Source organism: Dysidea avara, chromosome 9 (genome assembly GCF_963678975.1).
Source record: "Dysidea avara chromosome 9, odDysAvar1.4, whole genome shotgun sequence".
NCBI classification, from domain to species: Eukaryota; Metazoa; Porifera; class Demospongiae; order Dictyoceratida; family Dysideidae; genus Dysidea; species Dysidea avara.
Window position 1 is genome coordinate 2,117,434 of NC_089280.1, and position 27,499 is coordinate 2,144,932.

Here is a 27,499-nt window from a genome sequence, read left to right on the forward strand (position 1 = left end):
ATTATTATTATTTATTATTAGCGCTTTACAGTGACCAGCACTGAAGGTCTGACAGCAACATGTGCTGCAGCCTTAGGTTTTGCCACTGCATGCCCGCCTACCAATGCAATTGCCTAGCTAGCTAGCTAGCTACTAGTCTATAATATAATTGTGGGTCAGTAGAGATCAATCTATATCATTCTGAGAAAAAAAAAATCACTTAATACTTGGTCATAGACACCGCTAACTCCTCCATACGTCGATTTAAGCTTGCACGGAAGAATCCGATGTCCGGATATTCAGGGCGCTGTAACAAAGCAAAACAAATGTGTAGGCGTGGCCGATGAGAAATACGTATAATACTCGAAATAATACTCGAGATAATACTGCTTCCAGTTGTTTTAGTAAGTGCTGATCGTTGAAGTGTTCATAGACGGATGACCGGATCATGACTAAGCTGCTGATTGTATTGCTTGTCATCTGTGCAGCCTATAGCGAGATTCCATGTGGAAGAAATGAATCGACCGACATTCATATAATTGGTTTTTTCCCCTGTACTGCCAATAACGATACTAGAAGTATTCCAGTTGATAATTGTGATGGAATAGACAGAATACCCATTATGAAGTTAGCTCTAGAGGAGATCAATGAGAGATGTGACCTACTACCAGGATATCGACTAGTCGTCGACTATGCTAACTCCGCAGTAAGTATTTTATTTAGGTAGTTGTTTCAAGGTTACTTGTTTAACTGTTCAGCAGCATATATAGTAGCTAAGGAGTACCGATTGTTGTTCCAGGGTTTGACTTTGAAAATCAAATTCTCCACCATGGGGGAAAATCTAGCAAATGCCTACATAGCATGTCTATAGGAAACAGTATGCAGCTTGCAAGTTGAACAGGTGCCAAAATTTCAAACAGTCAAATGGGGCAGAATCTCAGATCATATTGGGCCAAAATCCTCCTGGGTCATTCCATGTCAAATCAACAAGGAATTTAGGGTCACCTCTCAGATTTTAACGAAACTTGGTGTGTTTGTAGTACCTATGGTGCTTATCACTCATGCACATTTTTAGCTCCATACACCGTGTAGTTTCTGATTTATGACCACAAATATTTTGAATATTTCGGTCCATCTCTAGTTATAAAATTGACTGCAACTTTGCACGGTGTAAATATTTTTAAACACAATTTTCACTGATGGAAGACTGTTGATTGACCTTTCCAGTGATCCCTAAATTATGGGATATCTACTTAATTATGGTTCAAAGGTACTTCATTGAAAACTTTAATCCTTTATATTTTGAAAAATGCTGCTTGAAATTTTTTGTGAATAATGATCTATGTTTGATAAAAGTTTTGTGGTGGGACCACAATGGGCTCAAGAATTATGTTGTGGTATGCAGTGGAATTTGCAGGATATTATTGCTGTATTGGAGTGTACACCTCCAATAACCACTCACAACAACAAGTTTGTTTTACAGAGTGAAGGTGACTAGGTACATTGCAACCTGTATTAGTGACCACCTGTATTCTATGTGCTGCAGTTAAGTTATACTTCTTTAATGTAGCACCAAAGCATCAACCCTTTCTAGCAATTGCAAAAATGGCCCTTATTAGACAGGATGATTTTAAATTATAGATCTGACCACCATGTGTCCATAAACATCATGTAAATGTTGTACCATCTCTTCACAAGTACAGTGAACCCTCACAAATCCGACCTCCCCTGGGACCAAAGGCTGTTCAGATTACTGAAATGTTCGGATTTGTGAATCATCAATTAACACTGAGTTTTAAGTTTTATTGACTAAATAAGTATATAAGAGGTCTTCACATACATCAAGTTTTACAGTACAGTGTATACGTTTTTGCAGTTAAGTTGAATGAAAGTAAGTGTCAAGAGTAAGTTGCTTAGCATTACTGAAAGTGATGGGGTAGTGCACTCATCTTGACATTCATACCAAGTGTTTGAATAACACTTAGTCTAGTCACTTCTTCACTTCAGTATATCTTCATTCTTTTTAATGTCACTTACAGTTGATTTGCCAATGCCATATTCTTTAGCAATGTTGCTTAAACTTGCTCCTCTAGTAATCTTTTTCAATATAGTAAACTTTTGCTCAATTGACAAGGTCACACGTTTTTGCTTTTCTTCAGCCATATCCTCAACTCTTTAACCTCGCTAAAAACGCGTTTATTGCTTGGCGTTAATTAGATTTTTTTTTGCTAGCTACATGACCCGTTCGGATTATCCAAGGATCCGGATTAGAGAGGGTCAGATTTGCGAGGGTCCACTATACTTTCTTTATTAAGTTGAATCCCACTGTAGTGGACTTAGCCATATTTATTTGGCTGCATAGGTACATACAACAGAACTCCTCAGAAGGGATACCTGGATACCTTGATGACCAGGACACCTGTTTATACACTGTACTCCCACTCTAGCGGTGCACATACATTTAGACCAAGATATTTCTGTGGCTTCTGTAATATGAGCACTTTATTATGGTCCTAGCAATGGAGGGATTTTACCATATACATGAATTAATTGTACCTCAATGTGTGAAAATTAATTACTACATTACTTTACATTCACGACCACTTGAAGATCAAGTCATAAATTCATACACATACTCACGTAGGAAGTAAACATGTTAACCACATATTTAACATTTACCTGCACTGATCTTCAAAACGTGAACACAAATACTTTGAAACACAAATACTTTGAAACACAAATACTTTGAAACACCATTAATTTTAGTAATTACAGTGATATAAATCATGCATTGAAGTGCAAGCAAGTGTTAATAATATAAAAACTCTTGGTACAAGTAATACATCTACTGTATATAGTGTAACTCTTCTATTCCCTGGACCATTGATGAAGTGTTCATTTTTGAGAAACCACAGACTTGTCTTGGGTCCAAAACATATGTACAATTATAAAGTGAGATCATGAGGCTATCAAGGTACCTTTTTGAGGAGGTCTGTTGTACCTATGCAGCCATGTATGTAACTTGAATAGTGTAGAGTGGGGATACGTATGTAAGTGCACTACGGCAAGATTTTACTTAATAAACAAGGTATAACTGAAGAGATGGTACAACATTAATGTGTTTATGGATGCATGATGATCTCATTTATAGTCAACCTGTCTAATAAGGACCATTTTTGGATTTGCTAGAAAAGATTGATGCTTTGGTGCTATACATTAAGATCCAATTAAAGTATAAATTAGCTACAGCTTATAGATGGTCTTTCAATACAGGTGGTCACTAATATAGGTTGAAATGTACCTAGACACCTTTACTCTGTAAGAAAAATTTGGCATGGCCTTGTTGCGAGTGGTTATTGGAGGTGTACACTCCAATACAGCAATAATATCCTGCAAATTCCACCGCATACCACAACATAATTCAATATATCACTTGAGCCCATTGTGGTCCTACCACAAAAATTTTATCAAACATAGACTATGATTAGGGACCAGTCTATTTTGCTTTTTTTTCTACCTATTTTTCTTTCCAGCAATTCTTTTATTTTTCACCTATTATGCTCCATATTTTGCTCAAGAATTGTAATTTTGCTCAGCATTGATCTTTGTTAATTGAATATTTCCAAGTGCAAAGCTACAGTTTCGCCTTAAAGTGACTGTTCTATTAGAGTATCTCGATCAGAAATTACTTCTAACATGTAAAGCAAGAAGCCAGCTAATATTGCTTAACATGTGCGACTGTTTTATTAGGGTATCTCGATTGTCACTTGTTGTTCTTGTAACAATTAGCTATGCATTGTCGATATTTTAGCGTGTCTGACTGTTCTATTAGAGTATCTCGATCTTTTGTGCAATTTTTATGTCCACTTCACAAAAATTGCACGTATTATGCCAGCATTTTGCTCTTTACTTTTACCCAACCATTATGCCAAAAATTTTGCTGGCGAAATCGACGGGTCCCTAACTATGATCCAATCATTATTTACAAAAGAATTTGAAAATTTTCAAGCAGCATTTTTCAAAATATAAAGGATTAAAGGTTTCAATGAAGTATTTTTGAACCATAATTAAGTAGATATCCCATAATTTAGGGATCACTGGAAAGGTCAATCAACAGTCTTCCATCAGTGAAAATTGTGTTTAAAAATATTTTCACAGTACAAATTGCAGTTGATTTTGTAACTAGAGATGGACCAAATTTTCATGAAATATTCAAAATATTTGTGGTCATAAATCAGAAACTATGGAATGTATGGAGCTAAAAATTTGCATGAGTGATAAGCACCACAGGTACTACAAACACACCAAGTTTCGTTAAAATCCGATAGGTGACCCAAAATTCCTTGTTGATTTGACATGGAATGACCCTCCTACCAATTCCCTAGTAACCCCAGGTTGATAGTCTGATGCATAATTAATTACTAGTTGGCATGTACCAAGGGGACAATTGATAGAAACACCTCGAGAAATGCTTACCATGAGCCAAGCAAGCTTATCGTGCAAATGCACTTTGTGGTGCTGCTGTCTAAATTCTTTACTCAGGTTTTGCCAGTGATTCCGACACTTTAGAAATTTTAAATGTCTACAGAGAATAGTGAGAGTAAAATGTATTGAGCATTCTAGTGCTAAAACCAGCACAGCTGTATTTTATGCATAATAATAACACCAGCCCATCTTCTAGTATATTTCCCTTGCATTTTCTTTTTAAAAATCCATAATCCTGGATGAAAAAAAAGTTGTGAAATCAAAGATGGCAGCCAATGATATTAATGATATTCAAATTAATAACGACATTTTTACATTATGGTGGTAGGGTTCCCCCTAAAGTGACTAAATACACTTTTGTTGATTTTTTGTAGCTACCATTACCATATTCAGCAAACCAATAATTGGATCTAATTTGTGGTGCATTTTATTGGCTTCAATAACCATTGTATAATGTTGATAAAACTGTCAGCTAATCTTGTCCAATGGCGTGGGTACAGCAGTGATGAAGTGTGCTACATCTTAAAGTGCTCTATGGAGTTGCACTTATAAAGACACTGGCTAAGTGTTATGACTAATGAAACCATGGTAATGCATTAATGCAATTCACAACCATCCTTATAAGGCACTGTGCATTAAGCTGGTGACTATTGAAATTCACCAACAGTGTGCAGAGACTATTAACAGATGTTAAGTGCTCCTTTTCCCTTGCAGAAGCATCACAGAAAAACCATATGCAACAAAAACCATCTTTAGGGAATACCGTAGTCTTACTCCATTCAATATCAAACCCAACGTTGAAAACAAGACAACACTAACAGGCTGAGGCATCTAGAAATAGCTTTTTTTTAAATCGTCAAAACCTGTAATTTAGTCTGCTTGCCTCATTGAATGCCTGACCACAGTCACAAGGCAGCACACAGCCACCATTTTATGCCACAACAACAAACTCAGGAGTGGGATGTGTCTTTATGATTCCGACAAATGTCTGCAACAAAACTATCTGAGGACTGTAGTGTCCTTGGCAGTATCAGGTTGCAGCTAATATAAAACAATTGCAATGGGCCATGTCCTCTTAAATGGTCAAAACACCTCACGACACCTTTTGCTGAAGCCATGCCCCTCAATGATCTAGCTCCATAGACAATATGGTACTGTACCACACCATCTAGCTTAATCTACTGCGTAGCTGAGTATCGAGATCAAGGCACTCTATTACAGCAGTCACAGTGATGTAAGGACCACTGTGAAGTGTATTTTATAGCTAGCTCTAACAAAAGAAAGTTAACAAACTAACACAATAAAAAATTATTAAAATGAAGTAGGGTCCAGCGATAAAAGTACCAAGTAAGGGATTTTTTCACAAAGCTACAATTCCAAATAGAGATTTTCCCTCATCTCTTGTTTCACTACTTTTTATCGGTGTAACCCTACTTCATTTTTAAAGTAATACATTATTTTGTTACACTAGTTAATTATAGTTTCTCATCTGCCGATACTCAAAATAGCAATGTGGGTGAGAGGATTACTTTATTATTAACTATAGATACCTGAATTAGATAGATACCTGAACTCTCACAACTCATAATGCAGATGCCATCTGCTTAATAACTACAATCTGCCACTGGTAGTACAAAAATTCATTATTTGCAGTAAAGGGAAGTCGTGACCTAGGTGCAGATGAGGAACTGATGTTATAAGTTTATATGGCCTAACAGCATAGATTGTGTATGATGTCTATTCTGGTAATTTTATCATAACATTCTCTAAACTTTTCAATAGTACGTATTATCTTCCTCAGATAAAAATATTTTAATCTTTGTAATAATTATATTAAATATGCTAAACAAATTTGCTTTCTATAAGTTGCCAATTATCAGCATCATTTCATTGCAGCACATGTTGCTGTCAGACCTTCAGTGCTGGTCACTGTAAAGTGCTAATAATTATACAACCAAGTACTAAGAATAATACGAAACGCGGTTAAAATTACGTCATAAATAAATAAATAAATAATTAAATAAATAAATAATTAATTAATAATTAATGTTTGAGAAAACTACGAGGCCTAGAGACATGAACTAACCGGGGATAGATTCGCCTGTGAATGAAGGCACAAACGTATAATCATCGCTCCTGTTTGTGCTGATGACTTGACCATACGTGTAATTCTATATAGCGCCCAGTACCACACCCTTGCTTAATTACTTACATATTGCGCGAAGAAGATTAGTGATGCCCGTGCAGGAGAGCCAGAAGCCACTTGTGTAAACAAGAAGATTACAAGTAAGTTTTATGTTTGTAACATCTCAAGTCTCCATGCCAGCTGCCAGTGGATTCATTCACGTAAATAAACAATACAAGAAAACATTAAAACACATGCCATGCTCTTTACAATAAGCTTACAGTTACATATAAAATACAAGTAAACAATTTTGTCTTGTGCAGCTGGCATGGCGAACTTTCTTTGTGTTGGTGTCAGGCAATTCAATACGTGCTTAATCTTTTTTGCCTTCACCTGGCGTAGCTACTAGGCTCTAGTGGCTTGGCTGTCTTCCTTTATCTGGTTCATCTGGCTTGCATACGCCTACAGCATTGTGTAGCTATCTCCTGAAAGTTGTGTATGCATAACTATAGTGTGTCACCCATCACTGTGCCATTGCTACATCACTGATGAACCTTACTTAGCTCTAGTTGATGTTGATATGCATTGCTGTATATTGGCTAATAATTTTTATCTGCATGGTGATGTTGCCTATAATATATTGCTGCATACAATACTGCAATAATGTATAGTTCTCTCCTGTATGTTTTGTATACATATACTTTGTACACATCACTGTGCCATTACCACACCAATGATGTACTGGCACTTAGCTACTGGTGGCCTTTAGTTACGATGCCACTATTGTGTTATATCTGTCACTACTGTGACATATTGAGTTGATTTGGAGATAATGCATTCACCACCTAATAGCCTCACCAGGGGGCTGTCACGTTGGTGTATGTACTTGGTTGTATGTGACGCGGTCCTAGTAATAAAATAAAAATAATAATAATCTGGCCATTGTAGTTCTTCTCTTGCCTTCATATCAATCACTAGATAACATTATCATGAGTTTTCCTATAGGAAAGTATGTTAAAGTTCAACTGCCACACATCCATATCTGCTTCTCCATAAGACCACTTTCTAAAACATTGGGTCCCTAATGACATGTACAAAGTAAAAAAACACTATCACTACATACGCATTACTACTGATGGGGGAATTAGCAAACAAAAGACACAGGACATGTTAATCTGTGCGGAGGTAAATATAGGAAACCCAGTAAGGGTCTGTAGGGGATTTATTACCTCTTGCAACAAATGCATAGAGCATGGCATGGTTTCTTGCATGTTAACTAGCCACAAAGATAATTATGTAATTTACTGTTCCACAGAACAACATTAACTACAGAACAACATTCTTTGGTCAATTAAAGAAGTCATGTAACGCTTAATGGTTTATAAATTTTTCCTTCTGTGTTGCAGGAAGTACTATATAAAACCCCTATATCATCCCATACGTTATGCACAGTAAGCCAGTACACACCTGGTACGTACTTGCTAGTTGTATTGTTTACTTGTTAGTCGTACTGTTTACTTATAGTCGTACTGTTTACTTGTTAGTCGTACTGTTTACTTGTTAGTCGTGCTGTTTACTTGTTAGTCGTACTGTTTACTTGTTAGTCATACTGTTTACTTGTTAGTCATACTGTTTTCTTGTTGGTCATACTGTTTACTTTTTGGTCGTATTGTTTACTTGTTAGTCATACTGTATGCTTGTTAGTCGTCCTGTTTACTTACTGTTTACTTGTTAGTCATACTGTTTACTTTATAATCATACTGTTTACTTGTTAATCGTACTGTTTACTTGTTAGTCATACTGTTTAGTTGTTAGTCGTACGGTTTACTTGTCAGTTGTCCTGTTTACTTGTTAGTCGTACTGTTTACTTGTTAGTCGTGCTGTTTACTTGTTAGTCGTACTGTTTACTTGTTAGTCATACTGTTTACGTGTTAGTCGTACTGTTTAATTTATAATCATACTGTTTACTTGTTAATCGTACTGTTTACTTATTAGTCATACTATTTAGTTGTTAGTCGTACGGTTTACTTGTCAGTTGTCCTGTTTACTTGTTAGTCGTACTGTTTACTTGTTAGTCGTACTGTTTACTTGTTAGTCGTACTGTTTACTTGTTAGTCGTACTGTTTACTTGTTAGTCATACTGTTTACTTGTTAGCCGTACTGTTTACTTTCAGTGTTGGGAGTAACGCGTTACATAATATTATTACTTTTGGTAACTAAGTAATATAACGAAATACGCTATAAAAACAGGTAATATAATTCAAGTTACTTTACTTACAAATGTAACACGTTACCTAAGTAATATAGTTACTGTAACAAACTAATATTACGTAATATTACTACTACAAGTAACGAAGTTACTAATCTCGTTAGTAATCCACTGTGTAACGCCTAGCCACAACGAAGTAATGAAGCCTACTGAATGAAGCTTATTTACCAGCTTCTTACTTATAACCAAGATTTGCACATTGTCCAACAATGCATTCATGTCACGTGATAAGGTGGTAGTTTCACATGTGACAGCTTAAGGCTGTGGACACAAAGTAATATAATATGTAATATTATTATAGTTACTTTATTTTATGGGTAATATGTAACTGTAACTAAATAGTTCAGTTGCAAGTAATATGTAATATGTAACTAGTTACTTTTAAAAAGTAACTTGCCCAACACTGTTTACTTGTTAGTCGTACTGTTTAGTTGTTAGTCATCCTGTTTACTTGCTAGTCGTGCTGTTTACTTGGTAGTTGTACTGTTTACTTGTTAATCAGGCTATTTCCAGCAATGTTTCACCAGTTACACAGTGTTTCAAATACAGAACAGTACAAGAAGCAGTTCTACAATCAATTCACAAAAGGTAAAGCACTGAAGCTTGCACAGCACATCACCATGAATCAACACCTACATAGTAGTGGAGAAAGAAATGGAATGCAAATAGGTAATTACATCAATACATGCATTACAGTTGCTGCGGTTGGCAAAAACATACCTTTCAGGATGAAGCAAAGTTGAACAGTGAAGAAATCAAGTCTGTATAGTTAGCTGAAGGAATCAAGTAGTTAGTCAATTAGTAGAACGAGCCTCTTTTAGAAAATTGTTGGAAGGGTTTGGCATCACTATGAAGATATTTATGGGCTAGGCTATGCCTAACCATGCAATACTGCCAAGCTGTTGTTAGGGAAAAGTTAGGCTAATATGTAGATGATATATATTTTGTGGCAAGAAGCCCAAACCTCTATGATCCCTTACTACACAGTACTACCATACTATTATGATACTATCAGTGAAATATTTCGTATAAATTATGTGTTATAACTGTGATTACCATCTTATCTTCACAGTGTTCATTAATTCCACCAGTGTATCACCTCATCCAACAAACTGATCCATCACAACCAACTAAACTAATGATCCTTGGAACTGCTTGTTCTGTAGCCAGTATCATAATGGGAGAAATTGCTGAGAGACGTTTAAACATCACACAAGTATGATTGTGTGTTGTTGTTGTTGTTGTTGTCATATTATGCATCAAAACACACAGTAGAATATTTCAACTAAACAGTTATGTTGAAGTATAGTTTATCTGTATAAAATGCTTGTCTTTAATTATTCTACTTTGCGTGGGAGAATCAAACATGTTCTTTATTTTCCATATTGTGCCAATTAGCTGCATAGTTGTGCTGTATGAGTCATACAACAGTTATGTAGCTAATTGGGAAAATATGGTACAGTTATGCGGATAATATAGTATGCTAAGCTTGGGAAAACACAGTACAGTTATGCAGTGAAAGGAATGTTACAAAAACAACCCCACTCAGACAGCATGATTGATCAGATGCTTGACATTGTAAATCGCTAAAAGTAACCAGACTAATCCTACCAGTTGGTTCTATGATTAGAAATAGATTACATGAACATGTAATAGTTATACGGGCACAATGTGGAGTCTATGAAATTTATAAACCCGAAGGCCCGGGCTGTGGCACACGAGCGAAGCGAGGGCGCTACTAAGGACCTGAGGGTTTATAAATTTCATAGACTCCACATTGTGCCCGTATAACTGCTTTAGACTCTATTTCACATTACAGTCAGATTACTTACCTCATCCACGGCTGTTTCTGCTGTGGGCTTGGCAAAAGTGGATGGTTTTCTTGCGGTAATACTAGTGCCATGGCAACTGTGCGTCCTCATGTGACAAAATAATAGCGTTCGTTAAATTACTGCACATGAGCAATGCATAGCGATTGGATAAACCTGGTTTTGAGCAGATGTTATATTGTGCCTGAAGGCGTGGGGTATATTAGAAAACAAGGTGGAGTATATGAGATTTATTACCCACCCAAAACAGCCTAAATAGAGTCTAATTACTGATAGTCTGACATGGAAAATTGAAGCAACAGTCCCACACAGACAGTATGATGGATCACATACATGACACTGTCAAACAATACAACTATAGCCAAACTAATCCTACCAAATTGCTCTTCAACAACAAAATTAGATAACTTCTGATTGCTGAAAATTGAAGCAATTCGGGTATCCACAAAATCGCTCTGAGCAAGACGACCAGGAAGTACAATAAAACATTTAAAGCACTGCCATATGAAAAATACAGCGCGAGGGGGATATCAAGATGCTAATACAGCACGAAGTGAACACACGCACAGTGGTGCTTTAAATATAGCTAACACATTGTTATCCTATAACTATTGTCCTATAACTAACACATTGTTGTCCTATAACTAACACATTGTTGTCCTATAGCTAACACATTGTTGTCCTTGTTCAAATACTACATAGCTACATGCCATATAATTATTTGTGTCAGAAAATTGTTGAATTTATTGACACATTTTATACAGGTTGATCACTTGCCATCAAACATCTCAACCCATTCATTCCTGATACCTTAGCATTGATATACCAATGTGCAAAGTGTATGTTGATAAATCACTGCTCCCATGGCCCTCCTCACACGTTTTGTAGCTGTCCTGCTAAAAATTAATTATGCATTATGCATACGTCTTGTGAATATGACAAAAGGATTTCACAATTATGTTACAAAGTGTCATGTTTGGATGTACAATCCCACATGACAATATGATGTGTGGGAGGTGGCCAACCCATCCTTTGTAAATAGAGAATACTAAAGTACTCTTATAGAATACAGTCTAATAGAACAGTCACTTTTACATTAACAACAAAAGTACATAACTCGATGTATTATAAGATATGAAATATTAGTTTTGTTAGTCTCTTTCTCTCCTAGCTTTCTCCACACATAGCATCCTACTAGTGTAACCATTCCATGTAATTAATCCATTCAGGTATCTTATGCTGCCACCTCTCCATTGCTTGGAAATCAAGAAAAATATCCAAGATTTTACCGGGTGGTAGCAGACATAACACAGTACTTTGATGGATATGGTGCAATTCTAAGGAACTTCAAATGGAAAAGAGTAGCAGTAGTGTATTACGATGACGAATTTACACTGAATGTATGTGAGACTCTGGTTATGTGCATTTGTTGGTATATATATACACATGTGTGTTAATGAAACACCACAAAGTAATGCATACATTTGACTTGATCATTCCCCATGGTTGCAGATGGTAGTGGTTGAATTCTGTGTACACCAGTACTAATGACATGTCTTATGTCATGACTAGGTCATGAAACAAGCCAGCATCATAACATGTCTGTTATTACTATCCATGTTAAAAACAGCCAAGCTTTTAAAAAAGGATGCGACCTTCAAAAGCCTGGGTGGAAAAAGTTGTTGATTCAAAGGTGGCAGCCAAGTAATTTCTGAAATGATGTTAAGCATTTCTTGTTTTCCACCTTTGATTTTATAACTTTATTTTATTCACTATGCTTTTGAAAGCTGCACCCTTTTTTGCAGCTTGGCTGTTTTGCATGAATTTTACTTCTTTTTGAGTTTCAATACAAGCTTTGGGGCTTGTTTTTACCCAATTTCTTCTTATCCACAGATACAGTGATGATTATTTCTATTTGACTATTTGTTAAAAATAATGTTTTAACTAGGGCTGTACCGATACTGATATTATATTGGTACCTCAATTGCAAGTCTACAGATATTTCATTCAAGTTATATATTCACTGTTTGATGTAGCTTCGTCCCGAGACGTCTTTTGGCATACTGCAGTACATACTATCCACGCATCATGGACTTAATTTTGTCCTCCTTTGTGTCCCATTTCTTTTTGCTGACAGCCCAAGGTGTCAATTCGTAGTAGCGCAATGCATAGCTTCCCTACAGTATGTTTGTAAACAGAAATTATCCGTATTTCCTGTGGTGACTGGACTGATTGCAGAGACAATCCTAACACTGGTAATGCTGTGTAATGGGCTGAACATAGCTGAAAGCGAAGCATAATGGCCGCTGCACTTTCGAGGCAGTAATTGGTAGTTGAGGGCACACGAATTGTATTTTTGTGGTAATTGGATTGTTGCAGAGGCACTTCTTCTACTGTTTTTGATCTGTAGTGCTGTGTAACAGGCCAAATATAGCTGAAAGCAAAGTGTAATGGCATCTGCACTTTCGAAGCAGTTTTTGATTGCTGGGACGCACATTTAGATGAAAACATATATTCTGATACCATAGTTGTCAAATGGTAAAACTCTGAAGTTCCACTTTTACCTAGTAAGAGATGGCCTAAGTTCAAATCCCAGGTTGGTCAATTTTTTTTTCTTTTTCTGAGGATTTGTTGCACCACTTTTTTGGTTTTTTTTGGTGGTTGATTTTTTCTTTAATAGCACTGACAAGTTTGGATAAAATCCTTTTGTGAACAGTCATTAGCACCAACGAATAAAAGGATCAGATTGTTGAAAAGCATAATAATTGTAGTAATTTAACTCAGCCATAGTGATCATGCTACATACTCTGTTATACTGTAATGCATATCGGTTCGGTTTTTTGGCTTTGAAGTATCAGCTGTGTATATGATATCGGTTCATTATAAACCTTATCAGAAATAGGCAATAAATATCAGATATCGGTATCGGATGTAAAATGTGGTATTGGTACAGCTCTAATTTTAATAGAGTGCATATTTTTTAAGGAATAGAACACACATAAAACACAATCAATTCCCCTGTAAAATAATAAACATTACTATTAGCTATGACATAGAATTTTCATTTATAAGGTAAAACTTAAATAAGTTAATCAGCTGACAGCAGTGGTTCAGTGGTGAAGGGTTTGGGAAATGGATATAGAGGTCCCTGGTTCGAACCCAGGACAAATTTTTTTAGACATTTTTAAATTCTTGGTTGACCGTTCTATTAGAGTATTTCAACCCCACAGTTTTACACCAAGTTGGTTTTCTCTTGGTAGCTTTATAGATGTCGCTGCAATTGTTTTTAAACCACAAGTAATTTGAGCTATGATGGTTAACTTACTGTATGCACAGACCAATTTTCAAATTATTTTCTTAAGTGGCAAATATTGATCATTTTTAACTTTATAACTCTGTGAACATCTTGCCAGATTTGTACCAAACTTTATTAGCCTTAACAGTAGGCCAAATTTCATGACAATTGAGGCTTTTTACAATAGTTCTTGTAAAGTGTGTAAAAAAGATAACCTATGCCCCCATGTGAAGAAAAAACAAAGAAATCCAACTTTGAGTGCTTGTATTTAATGCAACCTTGCTCAAATTTTGTATGTGGTATGCCAAAGGTGTAGCGGGATGTTTGCGGTATAAAATCTATTTATATTGGAGGAGGGATCATGAAGCTACATAAGCGTGAATATCGCATTTTCTTTCTTCCTATCAATATATCCACAGTTTAGCATACCAGCTTACTTGGCCACACAACACATTACTATGTGTATCTTGATTAGCAACAACCTTTAATTCATATCTGTGTACGTTAAGTACAATTTCATTATGTCACTTTCAGTCTCACTCACAGTAAAATGATTGCTAATTATAGCCACAATAAGCTGCTAGTATGTTAATGTCATAAAATTTTTGTCCATACATTAACAAACTCAATATCACTGCGTGTCATTTTTGCCTCATAAAGTCATACTGTTCTTTCTTTAAAGATTGGAGAAAATATTGTACAGTACCTGAACAATTCTGGAGTTCAGATAATTTTGAGTTTGATATTTGGTGAAGGAGCTGAAGATTATGCTATTCAGCAGATTAAGGTGATCAAAATACACAGTAGTAACACTAACTTGTAACAATAGTGCTTCTTTTGTTAATAGAATGTCAATGCTAGAATTGTGTCTGTATTTATACCTCCATCACCAGTAAACTTACTGGTTAACTTCTGGTGTAAGGTAAGTTTATGTAATGTTGTTACGATGTGTACTTATGTTGATTTGAATCCCAGTGATCAAAATACTAGCTTGTTAATTGACAGGGGTGATTGTTCAGTGATGCTTAAGAAAAGTATGAGTCCTCTCACTTTCACCAATAGTTTGTTTCCAATTAAAGCACATGCCGCTTCACAAAGTTACAGTGTACCTGATGCATAGCAAATTCTGTACTAAAACTAACCAACCATTGTATAATGTTGCAAACTTTTCACTTTCATTAATTGTGACCAGATTTTGCAAATCAACCGATAGGTGCAAACTGCAAATGTCTCATACCATCCATCATGAAGTTGATGCACTATCAGGAAATGTGAATGTTTTGTGCCTTGTGCCACCAAACACCATTTGTGCTAGCGAATACCATTCTTTAAACCTAGTTATATACTCACCCACCACTCACTTTACAAGACACACCATAGTGTGTTGTGTGGCCAAGAATGCTAGCACACCACACCGTGAGTATATTTACAGAAAGAAACAAAATACAATTTTCACGTATGTGTAGCTCCATGCTCTCTTCTCAAGTTGGAATCATTTTATACTACAAATGCCCTCCACCTTCAGTACCCCACATACCAAATTTGAGCAAATTGCCTAACACAATCGTGAAATATAAGCCTTCAAAATCCAGCTTAATTATTTCTTCATTTAGGAGGTTTGGGGGCTTAGATTATTCTTTTCACACACTTTACAAAAACCATTATAAAATGCAAATGTGTAACTCAATTGTCTTGAGCTTTGGTACACTTTACGAATGCATTGTGGCACACATACCAAGTTTAGTGCAAATCTGATTAAAAGTCGTAGAGCTATGGACAATTATTTGCGTTAAAAATGTCATCTTGTTGTCATGGCTACAAGGTAAATCACTTATGGGAATAACTTAAAAATCAGTGTGCATGTAGGTTAACTATCATAGCTCAAACCTTTTGTGGTATAAAAGAAATTGCATTAACAGCTATAGAGTTACAAGGCAAAAACCAAACAACTGTAAATCGTGGGGTTGAAATGCTCTAATAGAACAGTCACCATGGTGCATATAAATGTAAAACCAGGGACTTCCATGCTGAACACCCGAATCCTTAACCACTGAGCCACTGTTATCACAGCTGATAACCTCACTTACCTTGCTTAATTTCTACTTTATAAATGAAAATTCTAGCAAAATCTACTCAATAGTAAAAGTTCATAATTTCATAGGTCTAGCGAGAAGTCAATGATTAAGTAGAGGTTGACTGCAGAGAAGATCACAGGTCCCAGCTGTTGTGGCTCGTCTGGTGCGTGCTTAGACTGCATGTTGTGGGGGATCAAGTCACCACTGGATCTGGGATTTTTTTCTACATTCTTCAACGTTTCAGTTACATGTTTCTGACTCCCTGTATTCACAGGCTTTAGCCTTCTCACAGGTCTCTAGTGGGATAGCATTTAATAATAAATCTATCAATGGAAAATCTTGAACATTCTATGTGTGTTCTATTAGAAATCCTCAAAAAGTATGTGCTCTATTAGAGCATTACACAAGTAATCAAATAAAACAATACTATTACAACTTCTCTAGTACTTATTCCATTGAATCAAAGCTGATATTATAGCCATTTTGCTACAGAACAGCGGGGTAGTACATTACTATTAAGACCTATTTGCACCAATCGTCATCATCATAAGTGCTATGCTAATAAAACTTGGCTGCAAATTGTATTCTAGCCTAAAAGGTGTGGGATTTGCTTTGTATCATGTTTTGCATGAAAAATCAAGATACTTTAATAGAACAGTCACTGATAAATCTTAAATAGACAAATAGTATACCTAACTTGGAAAGAATTTACTTTGTTATAAAACACTATTACAAATAAATACAGGTATATTGCAACCTTATATAGCCACAATTGAGCACAAAATTATATCAGTACAAATTGGCTTTAGTATCAGATCAGTAGGTAGCTATTTTTCTGTATTGGTAGAGCACTAGTTTGTCATATCATCTTCATTGTATCTATAGATAAGAAGAACAATGATTTGTGTAAAAGCAAACCTCAAAGGCCAGTTTATGGTTGGCTTTGGGTATAAATTTAAACTACAAAAAGAAGTAAAATCCATGCAAAAACAGCCCAGCTGTATAAAAAGGGTGCAGCCTTCAAATAGTCTGGATGGAAAAGGTTGTGAAATCAAAGGTGGCGGCCATAAAATGGCTGCAATGATGTTGATCATACTAAATTTTATTAAAGCACAAAACCATTATTAAGATTTATTCAGGCTGTTTTGGGTGGGTAATAAATCTCATATACTCCACCTTGTTTTCTAATATACCCCACGCCTTCAGGCACAATATAACATCTGCTCAAAACCAGGTTTATCCAATCGCTATGCATTGTTCATGTGCAGTAATTTAACGAACGCTATTATTTTGTCACGTGAGGACGCACAGTTGCCATGGCACTAGTATCACTGCAAGAAAACCATCCACTTTTGCCAAGCCCACAGCAGAAACAGCCATGGATGAGGTAAGTAATCTGAGTGTAATGCGAAATAGAGTCTAAAGCAGTTATACGGGCACAATGTGGAGTCTATGAAATTTATAAACCCTCAGACCCTTAGTAGCACCCTCGCTTCGCTCATGTGCTACAGCCCAGGCCTTCAGGTTTATAAATTTCAGACTCCACATTGTGCCTGTATAACTATTATTTATCATCCGCATCATTGCAGCTATTTCATGGCTGCCACCTTTGATTTCACAACTTTGTTCACTAGACTTTTTGAAGGCTGCACCATTTTTATACAGCTTGGGCTGTTTTGTGTGGATTACATTTACTTGTATAAATACCTGTGATTGGCTGTGAATTGTTACTGCCTCCATACGGTAGATTTTCCTGTTTGAGTCTGGAATACATATACAAGACAACACAGCCCATATAAAACTACTTTCAAAGCAATAATATATCTACAGGCTTAGGATACGTTGGCATGTTCTATAATAACATCAGATAAATGTGAATCACTTTGTGTTTCATTGTTGCAAGTGAAGATTTTAAACTATAAGTTTATTATACATATATAAGCACTTTCACCCCTGCTCTAACCATTACCACCCTGTGCACACTAAGGAATTAACACCTGGGCTTGCAGGGCTCATTAATGTCAAATATGAATACTAAATTGCTTATAAGAAATAGATGTGGGCTTCTAAAGTGATAAAATTAATAAAGTAATGAAATGTTATACGGCCAAGAAAGCCAGTGTACTAGACCATGGGCATATTAACGGAACATGATATTTACATACATATGCACCTTCTCTAAATGGAATTAGTTTTACAATTCAGTTTTCCACATACTAAATGTGAACAAGATTGTCATGTGTGTCCATGAAATATGAGCTCGCAAAGTTTGGTTTAATTTCTTCTTTGTTTTGATTTTGTTGCACACTTTCCAAAACTATTATGAAAGCAATTGCACAACTCAATTGCCTTGAAATTTGGCTTACATTAAGTTTGGAAAATCTGATGATGGATGTTCACATGCAGAGTTATGTAGAATTTATTTGTATTAAAAGAGGGTAAACCACTTATGGGAATAGGTTGAAAATTGGACTGTGCATAGGTTAACCATCATAGCTCATACTTTTTAAAGTTTAATACAAATCACAGTAACAGCTACAGAAGTTAAGGAGAAAGGTGCAAAATTGTGGGGTCAAAATACTTTAATTACAACAGTCACCGAGAATTATGAAAATTGTCAAAAAGAATTGTCCAGGGTATGAACCGGGGTCCTTTATACTCATTTCCCGTACCCTAATCCACTGCTGTCATCTGGTCAGCTCTACCTTATAAATGACAATTCTAGACTGAATCTACTTAATGTAAAAGTTTATAATTTCATAGATCTACCAATGGAGAATCTAGAGCATTCTACAGTATGTGTGTTCTATTAGATGACTTTAAAACACATACACATCTTCAGCAAAATTAGTTGTCTATAATATGACACTCTTTCAGCTTTCATTATCATCATTGTATCTGTAGATAAGAAGAAATTGGAGTCAAGGCCAGTTTATGGTCAACTATGGGGCATTTAAAACACAAAAAGAAGTGAAATCCATGTAATGGCTACCAAACTACAAAAATGGTATACAGCAAACATCATTGCAGCCATTTCGTGGCTTTTTCCACCCAGGCTTTTAAAGGTCAAACCCCTTTTTACAGTTTGCATGTATATGGTTTACTAGTAATTGCTGTCATTCACAGCCCCCACGTGTACTGTCACCTCAATACTACACTATGTATCTCAGTTCCTCGACCAGGTACTTTTGAGATAATATTATTTCTTAGGTTGTTAAGAGCAAACTAGCTGGACCCAACTTTGTGTGGCTCCTTCCTGAATGGTTCCTACCTGACTGGTGGAATCTCACTGACTCTGATTGTGATGCTGAAGAAATGAGAGATGCTCTGGAACACTCAATATCATTCGCAGATAACAGTGAGCTTACTAATGATGCTTCAAGGATGTTAGTATCTAACAAAGTGAGGTTTATATGATCATAGTACGTGATTATTATTTATTCCATCATATTAATAGAATGTGTCACAATTTAAGAAGGATCTACAGAATAAAACTACTTTATATAGTGTTAACACGGATGTAGATGTTGGATCTAGAATTGGATATGTGTATGATGCAATGTGGACCATTGTTCTTGCCTTAAACTCATCCATATCAATACTGGAAGATAGAGGGTTGGGAGGACTGGAAGACTTCACTTATGATTCAGTTGAAATGGCAAATGTGTTCACTGAAGCTGTTGCTAATGTGTCATTTCAAGGAATATCGGTTAGTTACCTTTAGGTGTAAACTATGTATTGTTGTGTCAGTATTAACACATAGTATTACTAATCATCTGAAATATTACTTTAGGGAAATGTGTCTTTTGAAAATGGCAACCCCAGCCAACCTGCTTCTCTTCTAGTATTTCAGTACCGAAGTAAGTGTTAAATTATTAGTTACGTATTTTTAAATTAATAGGTAAGCTTTAAATCACAAGAATTTTTGGAGTTTTAATACGGCAGTGGTCTGAAAGTCCTGTGCCATGGTACTTTAAAATGTGAAGCATTTTTTAAGTTACTGCTGAAAATTAACATGTAAAGGGTCTATGATACAGCACAGTATTTGGTGAGGTTTTACATTTCCTGCCAAAAGATCAACAAAAACCCAGTTTAACTTTTCCTTCATAATAGCTTAATTGGCTAAATCAAGTCCAAATGTGCTTTTCATAGTAATCCCGAAAAACTGCCTCCAATGCATTTTAAAAATAAATCTTACTATATGACTAAACATAACAATTGTTTCATGTGTATCTATCATATTAGCTTGGGGAAATCCAGGGTTTGGTAAGGGGGCACACCATGATCAGAGTAGTAGGCAGTCAGGGGTGCAGAGTAATTTATATCTTTCAGGACCGAAATACTTATATACGTAATAGCAATAAATCATGCTTTCTAAGTGGTCTACATTGATCAAGAGCTGCATGTAGGGATCAGTAACGGTCATGAGTTCAGTTATACGAGCCTTAAGAAATGTGATAATAGTGTAAGTGTAAATAATGTACAAAATATTCCTACAGGCTATGTAGCTAAATGTGTTCGTGGGTTGCATGGTGCTGCAGATACAAGTTTTCATACTCAGCAGAACAATGACTATAGAGAATTTAAAATAATGTTACATACAGTGACTGTTATATTAGACTGACTGCTCCATTAGAATATCTTTTTTGGAGGGAGGAAGGAAGGCACATACCCCTGTTCCCCTTTACAGTAGATTCACCACTGATAGATAAGAACAAAATGTGACCCAGTCTGGGAAAACTAGTCTTATCGCTTATTAAAAAGTATTGAGAAATGGCAGTTTTAAGTATTCAGTGTGTTAAATGTTGTAGCTCACCAATGGATAAAGCTACGTGTATAATTACAAATTTTCATATCACCAATTTCTTACATCCACTGTACCAGTAGCCAACAGTTAAATTTCCTACCATTTTATTTAGTTTTTAAACTGAGGTTGACTGTAGGAGGTGAGCTCCAAAAGGAGTGGGAGGCGGGGTACGGAGGAAGGCAAGGAACTTTGTAAAAAGTTAAAGAGGAAGGCGTAGGTATGGATTAGACCAAGTTATGGAGCATTTAGGCCACGTTATGGGGAATTTAGGTCTCAAACAGGCTAAAATGAAAGGACATTTACAACACAGGTCTTTATTCAACACCACAGAGCTGTAAAGCCACATACAGCCATACCTAGGCTAACCAGAGCTCCATTAGGGCCCCAGACAGCTTGTACAGATCGTCACTGTTTGGAAAAAGCAGCCAGCGACTTTCATAATGAAATTTGATAGTTTATTCTTGTAGTTTTGTTTTCTTGGTGAAAAATCAAATCTGCTGTCATGGACGACAAGACTGATTTTCCCAGACCCAGTCACAAGTTAAGAATTATCAAAGTACAGTCTAAGTGAGCAGACTGGTTACATTTGGCTGTGACAAAACACAGAACTTAGTGAAATGATTACTTTACTTGCCAGTAATGGGTGCTCGTTTACCTTGCAAGTTGTAATTATAACCAAATGTATCTGGCATTGTTCATTCCTTTAATGTGGTTGTATATAGAAGTTTGATAATGATGAACTGTATTGTGACCAGTTAACAAACAAGTGTGAGAAATTTTGCAAGCAACATAGTAGGGATCACTAAAAGTATTGGATTTGCACTTTAGGTGATCATCCCCTCGTTTCAGTACTCTTCAATCCCTACTACTATGGAGCTTGTAGAATTCCTAATATGATTAACATCATGATGCATGTGGTTTAGATGGTGTTCCTGAGCCAATATTGATCTTCAATCTACTACAAACTGATGATTCTGACAAGTTACAATTTGTCTCAAACAACAGTAGCTTTATCTGGCAAGGTATGTACAACTATAATGATATAACTGTTATCAGTTGATATCATCTCCCTAGGTGGAGTTGTACCCAGAGATTCTCCTGTTCCAATTGTTAGAGAAAGCCATTTGGTAGAATTTATAATAACTGGTGTTGTGTCTTCTATTGGAATATTATCAACTATCTTCTTCTTCATGTTTAACCTCTACTATAGAAAACACCAGTAAGTCATCTAGCATAGGGATCATGAAGGTTTGGGCTTTTCTGGCCAAAATATCACCCTAAAACCAGCCTCACAATACCTTCATGGTGCCTTGGCAGTATTGGTTGATAGTTTATAAAATATATACACTGAGGAGAGTATCCTACTCTCATATACCCCTGTAGAAAGGCATATTGTGAAGTTGTGATGTTACAATTCCGAGTTCACCTGTTTCTCTTTGCATAATTAATGATGTTATTAATTGAACATAATATCAGTTGAACATGACCCTAACAATGTTGCTAGCAGCTAAATTGACTCAAGCTCTCAGCATTTCTTACTGAACTACAAGCGTATGGGTTTGGGCAACTGCATAGACATTTCTTGCCAGGTCTTTTGAAAATAGGGAATTCCTGAGCATCGCTAGTGTGGTAAAATGCTAATGATTCTTGCACTTTTACAGCTGCTCGTATGTCACAAACCACAGCACCTTGTTACATCATAACTTCACGATCCGCTCTTCTACAGGGGTATATGAGAGTAGGATACTCTCCTCAGTGTATTATGAACACTTGATATAACCAAGCCCGAAAGTGCCTTTAGTACAACATGAAATACTTCCAAAAAAGTTGCTACAAATTTTTTCAAAATTATTTAGTGGAGTTTTCTACTGACTGAATGACTGAGTGAGTGACTAACTAATGCCTTCAAACAAGGGTAACTCAAAAACAGCTAGCTTGATGTTTTTATTGTTTGATGTCACTTCAACCCTACAGGTGCCTTTTGGCATACCGTAGTACATACAATGCATGCTTCATGAACTTACCAGTGTCCTCCTTTGTGTCCCATTTATCTTTGCTGACAGCACGAGGTGTTGATTCGCGGTAGCACCATGTGATGGTTTCCCTACTTTTGACAGGAATTCCCAAGTTTTCTGCTAATTGTGCCTGGATTGATTGCAGACATTGTTCTTGTAGTGTTCTTCATTTGTATACAACACTGTGCAACCGGCTGAACATAGCTGAAAATGAAGCATGATGGTCACTTTGCTACTTCAGTAATAATATTGATTATTGGGAGATGAAAACAATAAGCTTGCTGCCATCCTTTCTTCTAATCCGGGTTCAGCAGTCACAATAATGTTACAAGCAAACAAGTATAAGAATTTGATTAGGGATCATAGAAATAAAAAGTATTGAAACACAAGGGATATACCTGAAGATATACTAGAGAATATTTAATCCCTAATTTAGTCATGGGTATTTAATGTCCCCTAGTATATCTTCAGGCGTAGGTGACCTCTTGTTTCACTACTGTTTATTTCTTAAATTCCTATTTTTTTCTTATACTTGTTCTATCTGTCTCCATTAACAGATGTATCTATACATAATCAACTGCATGAGTCTATCTAAAATACAAGTACACATTTATCACTCAATTTCAAAGCACTCAAACTTCAAAATTTTCCTGTTTGGGCATGCCCCCAGACCCCCTACTATTCCTAGTGTGCAAAGCACACTAAGGTACAGTTAATGGTAACATTTTGTAACTGAAAGACACCCCACATGACTTGCCTCCCACTTTGGATTACTGTCCACTCCTGCATGTAATGATTGCAATATTAATTTATGAAAGCAATCTGTACATCATACACTACGATAGTAGTGTATAGTAGGGACCACAAAGGAGTAGACGTGGCCCACGAAATAAAATCATCCAAAAAACAACCTCAATTTTCCCAGACAACGATGAGGCAGTATTGGTTAGGTAAAACTAAGCCCAAACAAGCTTTCAGATCAACCCGAAATGCTTTCAACAAGTTGCTATGGAATTTTAAAAATAATTTATTTAATGGAATTTTCTACTGACTGACTGACTGAGTAACTGATTGACTGATGCCTTCAGACAAGTGTACTCAATAACAGCTAAGGCTACGGGCTTGATTTTTTCACTGTTCGATGTTGCTTCAGCCTGACAGGCACCTTTTGGCATACCGCAGTACGTGTAATGCCTTCGCCATGGACTTACCAGTGTCCTCCTTTGTGTCCCACTCATCTTTGCTGACAGCTAAAAGTGTCGATTTGGCAATAGCACATGATGGCTTCCCTTCATAACGAAAATCATCCGTATCTGTCATAATGGCTATTTTGATAGCAGAGGCGCTTTTCAAACAGTTTTTGATTTGTATTGCTGTGTAACTGGTTGAACATAAGCTGATAATGAAACATAATGGATACTTTACTTTTCAGATGATAATAATTGATATAACCTGGGGCGTGCGGCACCATTTCTTTCGATATGTGTGAATTGCAGAGGTGCTTTTCGAGCAGTTCTTGATTCGAAATGCTGCGTAACAAGTTTAACATAGCTGACAACAAAGCGTAATGGATACTTCACTTTTCAGATGATAATTGGGGTACGCGGCATCATTTCAGATGCAGTATGCATGGGTTCACCAGTCATAATAATTATTTACAAAAAAAGTTAACAAACAAGTACACAGAAAAATTTGGAATTTTCAACTAGAGTAGGGACCATAGTACATCAATAAAAAGTACTGAAACAACCTGGAGCAGTGCACGATATTAAATCACAGTAAAACAATAAGAAGTGATATATCCCTACTGTGCTCAAGATACTACAATGGAAATGCACAGTAGGGATATAACACTTCTTATTGTTTTACTGTGATTTAATATCGCGCACTACTCCAGCTTGTTTCAGTACTTTTTATCGATGTGTTATGGTCCCTACTCTAGTTGAAAATTCCATATTTTTCTGTGTACTTGTATTAATAATACATATGATGCATACTATATATGGCATGTGTGTATCACCTAGTAAAAAACTTGAACTATTCCGTTTCTTTAGAGCTGTAAGAAAAAGCAGTTACCGACTCAATTCACTAATTTTAGTAGCAGTGTTTGTAGGGTTTGTTGGTACCCTCCTACATGTTATTAAACTAGATGATGATATGCCTGAACTTGTCACTACAACAATTTGTAATGTAAGTTAAATCACTGAAAATAATCTGCATGTTTAACTAGTTTATGTACACAGGCAAGAAACTGGACTAACAAGTTAGCTTTTGTAGTTGCTTTTGGTACACTGTTTGTTAAAATCTGGAGACTGTACAAAATCTTTTCCAACAGGACTTTGACGAAACAAGTAAGTGTTACTTTAGCGATCTTTATTTAGTATAGTATGTAATTATTATACTGTACAGAAACATTTGGATGATAAATATTTATTTCTGATGGCAGCAGTTATAGCAGCACCAATCTTAGTAGTGTTAATTGTCCAAGTTGCAGCATTTCCACTAAAGTTACATCGACATGAGATTATAAATGAGGTAATATTTTCTTCTAATATAATTGTGACCCAGTCTGGGAAAACCGGTTTGATCACCTATTTAAAAGTGTCGAGAAATGCCGGTTTTAAGAATTTAGTGTGTTGTAGCTCACCAATGGTTGAAGCTATGTGTATTAAATTTTCACACGTTTCATACCAATTTCTTACCTTCCAAAGCACCAGTAGCCAACAGCTAAGTTTCCCACCATTTTAGATAGTTTTTAAACCATGGTTGACTGCATCAGGCGAGCTCCAAAGGGGAGGGAGGCAGGGACCCAGAAGGAGGGCAAGAGGCTGTTTAAAAAATTGAAAAGGAAGACATAGGGATGAATTAGGCCAAGTTATGAGCCATTCAGGTCTCAAAACTGGCTAAAATGAAAGGAAATTCACAGTAGATCTCTTTAATTAACACCACAGAGCTGTACAGCCACATACAGCCATCCCAAGGCTGACCAGAGCTCCGTTAAGACCCCACACTGCGTCACCACTGTGCTTAGGTAAAGCATCCAGCAAAAGCAGACCACTCAAGTCTAGCTGATTTTGATTGTGAAGTTCGATAGTTTATTCATGTAGCTTTGTGTTCTTGGTGAAAAATCGAATCTGCTGACATGGGCAATAAGACTAGTTTTCCCAGATCCAGTCACAGTTTGTGAAAAGACATCTTCACACAGTTATGCACTTGGCTTAACATTGTTAATTTCTTTCTATTGCTCCAGGATGATTTTGTGACAGTTGGGATATATAAAGATTGCAGTGGAGATCATGAGTTCATATTCTTAGGAGTTTGTTACACTGAATATGTTCTACTAGCATTGTTTAGTATACTAGTAACTTATCAGACTCAGAAAAATATTGGTGTTTATCATAAACATCTTGAATCAGCTGTGATCAACCTGACAACAATACTAGCTGTCCTGTTGTCCTCTATTTGTCAAGTTGTTGTGATCATTTTTTATTTGAATGAACAACAAGAAGGAGTATTATTGGTGATTACACTTCGTGACTGTCTGTGGATGTTTCCAATGATCTATTTGTTGTTTATTCCTAAGGTACAATTGCAAAATGCTCTAAACAGTAGTGAAGGAACCCACTCAGCATTGTAACAATGTGGGAAAATCCCTAAATTGGTATGTTTTTCACCATCTTTTCAATACCAAAGTTTTCTACACTGCTACAATGCCAAGTAGGGATTTTCCCTCTTACAGTAGCTACCATATCTCTTGTTTAACTACTTTGTATCACTTTAATCCTGCTTCATTTGTAAATTAATTGAAAGTTTTGGTAGAGCATAGCTATAAATAGACGTGCTGCTGTGACTGCTGTATTAGAGTATTTTGATTTCACTACTCAGCTACACAGCAGAATTAGTTGGGGAGGGGGGGGGACATGGTACAATACTTTATTTCCTATTATGGAGGTAGATCATTAAGGGGTGTAGCCTTAGCACTTTTAAATATTATATATTAGCTAATATACATACAATGTAAACATGTATAATTACAATCAGATACACTTTCTAAAACAAGAAAAGGAAAACTGAAAAAAGGGATAACTAAGTGTCCTTAGGGCCATGCGTATAAAACAGTGATTAGTTACTTTGTGAAATTACAACTACCATGTTAGTGATCACACCATTTCTTACAGGTATACAGAGTGAAGAAAATGCCTTTCCAGTTCATTATTAAAGTTAATGAGTCTGTAGCAAACACTTTTTGGAGCAGGAAGAGTGTAGACCTAACAGACTTTGAACTCCACAGAAGAAGTTCAGATGCTTGTCTAATACACAATGAAAATACGCAAGAAGCATCTCTTGATTCAATTTCAAATTTGCACTCGCTGAAGTAACATTTTCAACTGTGTTTGAAAATCACAATTCTCAAAATGGAATGCATTGAATATGTCATATAACACTGATACGCTAAATGGTGTTCAGTTACAGTAAATCAAGAAATCCTTATTATTTATTTCTACTTGCTAGTAGTTTAGGTAGCTATAACCTTGAGTTTGTGTTAAACCTTGTGTACTTTAATTTTTGTATATTTCATGTTTAATTTTTATAAAACACTGTCTTACACACTTCTAGTTA

At 36.1% G+C, this 27,499-nt stretch overlaps 1 protein-coding gene across 1 annotated transcript; it reads left to right on the top strand.

Annotated features, from left to right (window-relative positions):
* Positions 1–301: 301 nt before the first annotated feature.
* On the top strand, positions 302–27,499 carry LOC136265408 (gamma-aminobutyric acid type B receptor subunit 1-like). The gene is made up of 15 exons (XM_066060251.1): positions 302–685; positions 9,931–10,074; positions 11,917–12,087; positions 14,665–14,769; positions 14,830–14,904; positions 19,268–19,459; positions 19,515–19,766; positions 19,851–19,917; positions 21,788–21,886; positions 21,939–22,083; positions 24,934–25,069; positions 25,123–25,230; positions 25,289–25,414; positions 26,130–26,462; positions 27,058–27,499. Exons 1-15 carry the CDS (start codon positions 428–430, stop codon positions 27,256–27,258), a joined length of 2,412 nt encoding a protein of 803 aa, XP_065916323.1. The 5' UTR covers positions 302–427; the 3' UTR covers positions 27,259–27,499.

Coding starts and splice junctions, on each gene's coding strand:
- LOC136265408 (XM_066060251.1), top strand. CDS start 428: ATGACTAAGCTGCTGATTGTATTGCTTGTCATCTGTGCAGCCTATAGC. Junction 12,088..14,664: donor ATGACGAATTTACACTGAAT/GTATGTGAGACT, acceptor CTTTCTTTAAAG/ATTGGAGAAAATATTGTACA. Junction 19,767..19,850: donor TGTCATTTCAAGGAATATCG/GTTAGTTACCTT, acceptor ATATTACTTTAG/GGAAATGTGTCTTTTGAAAA.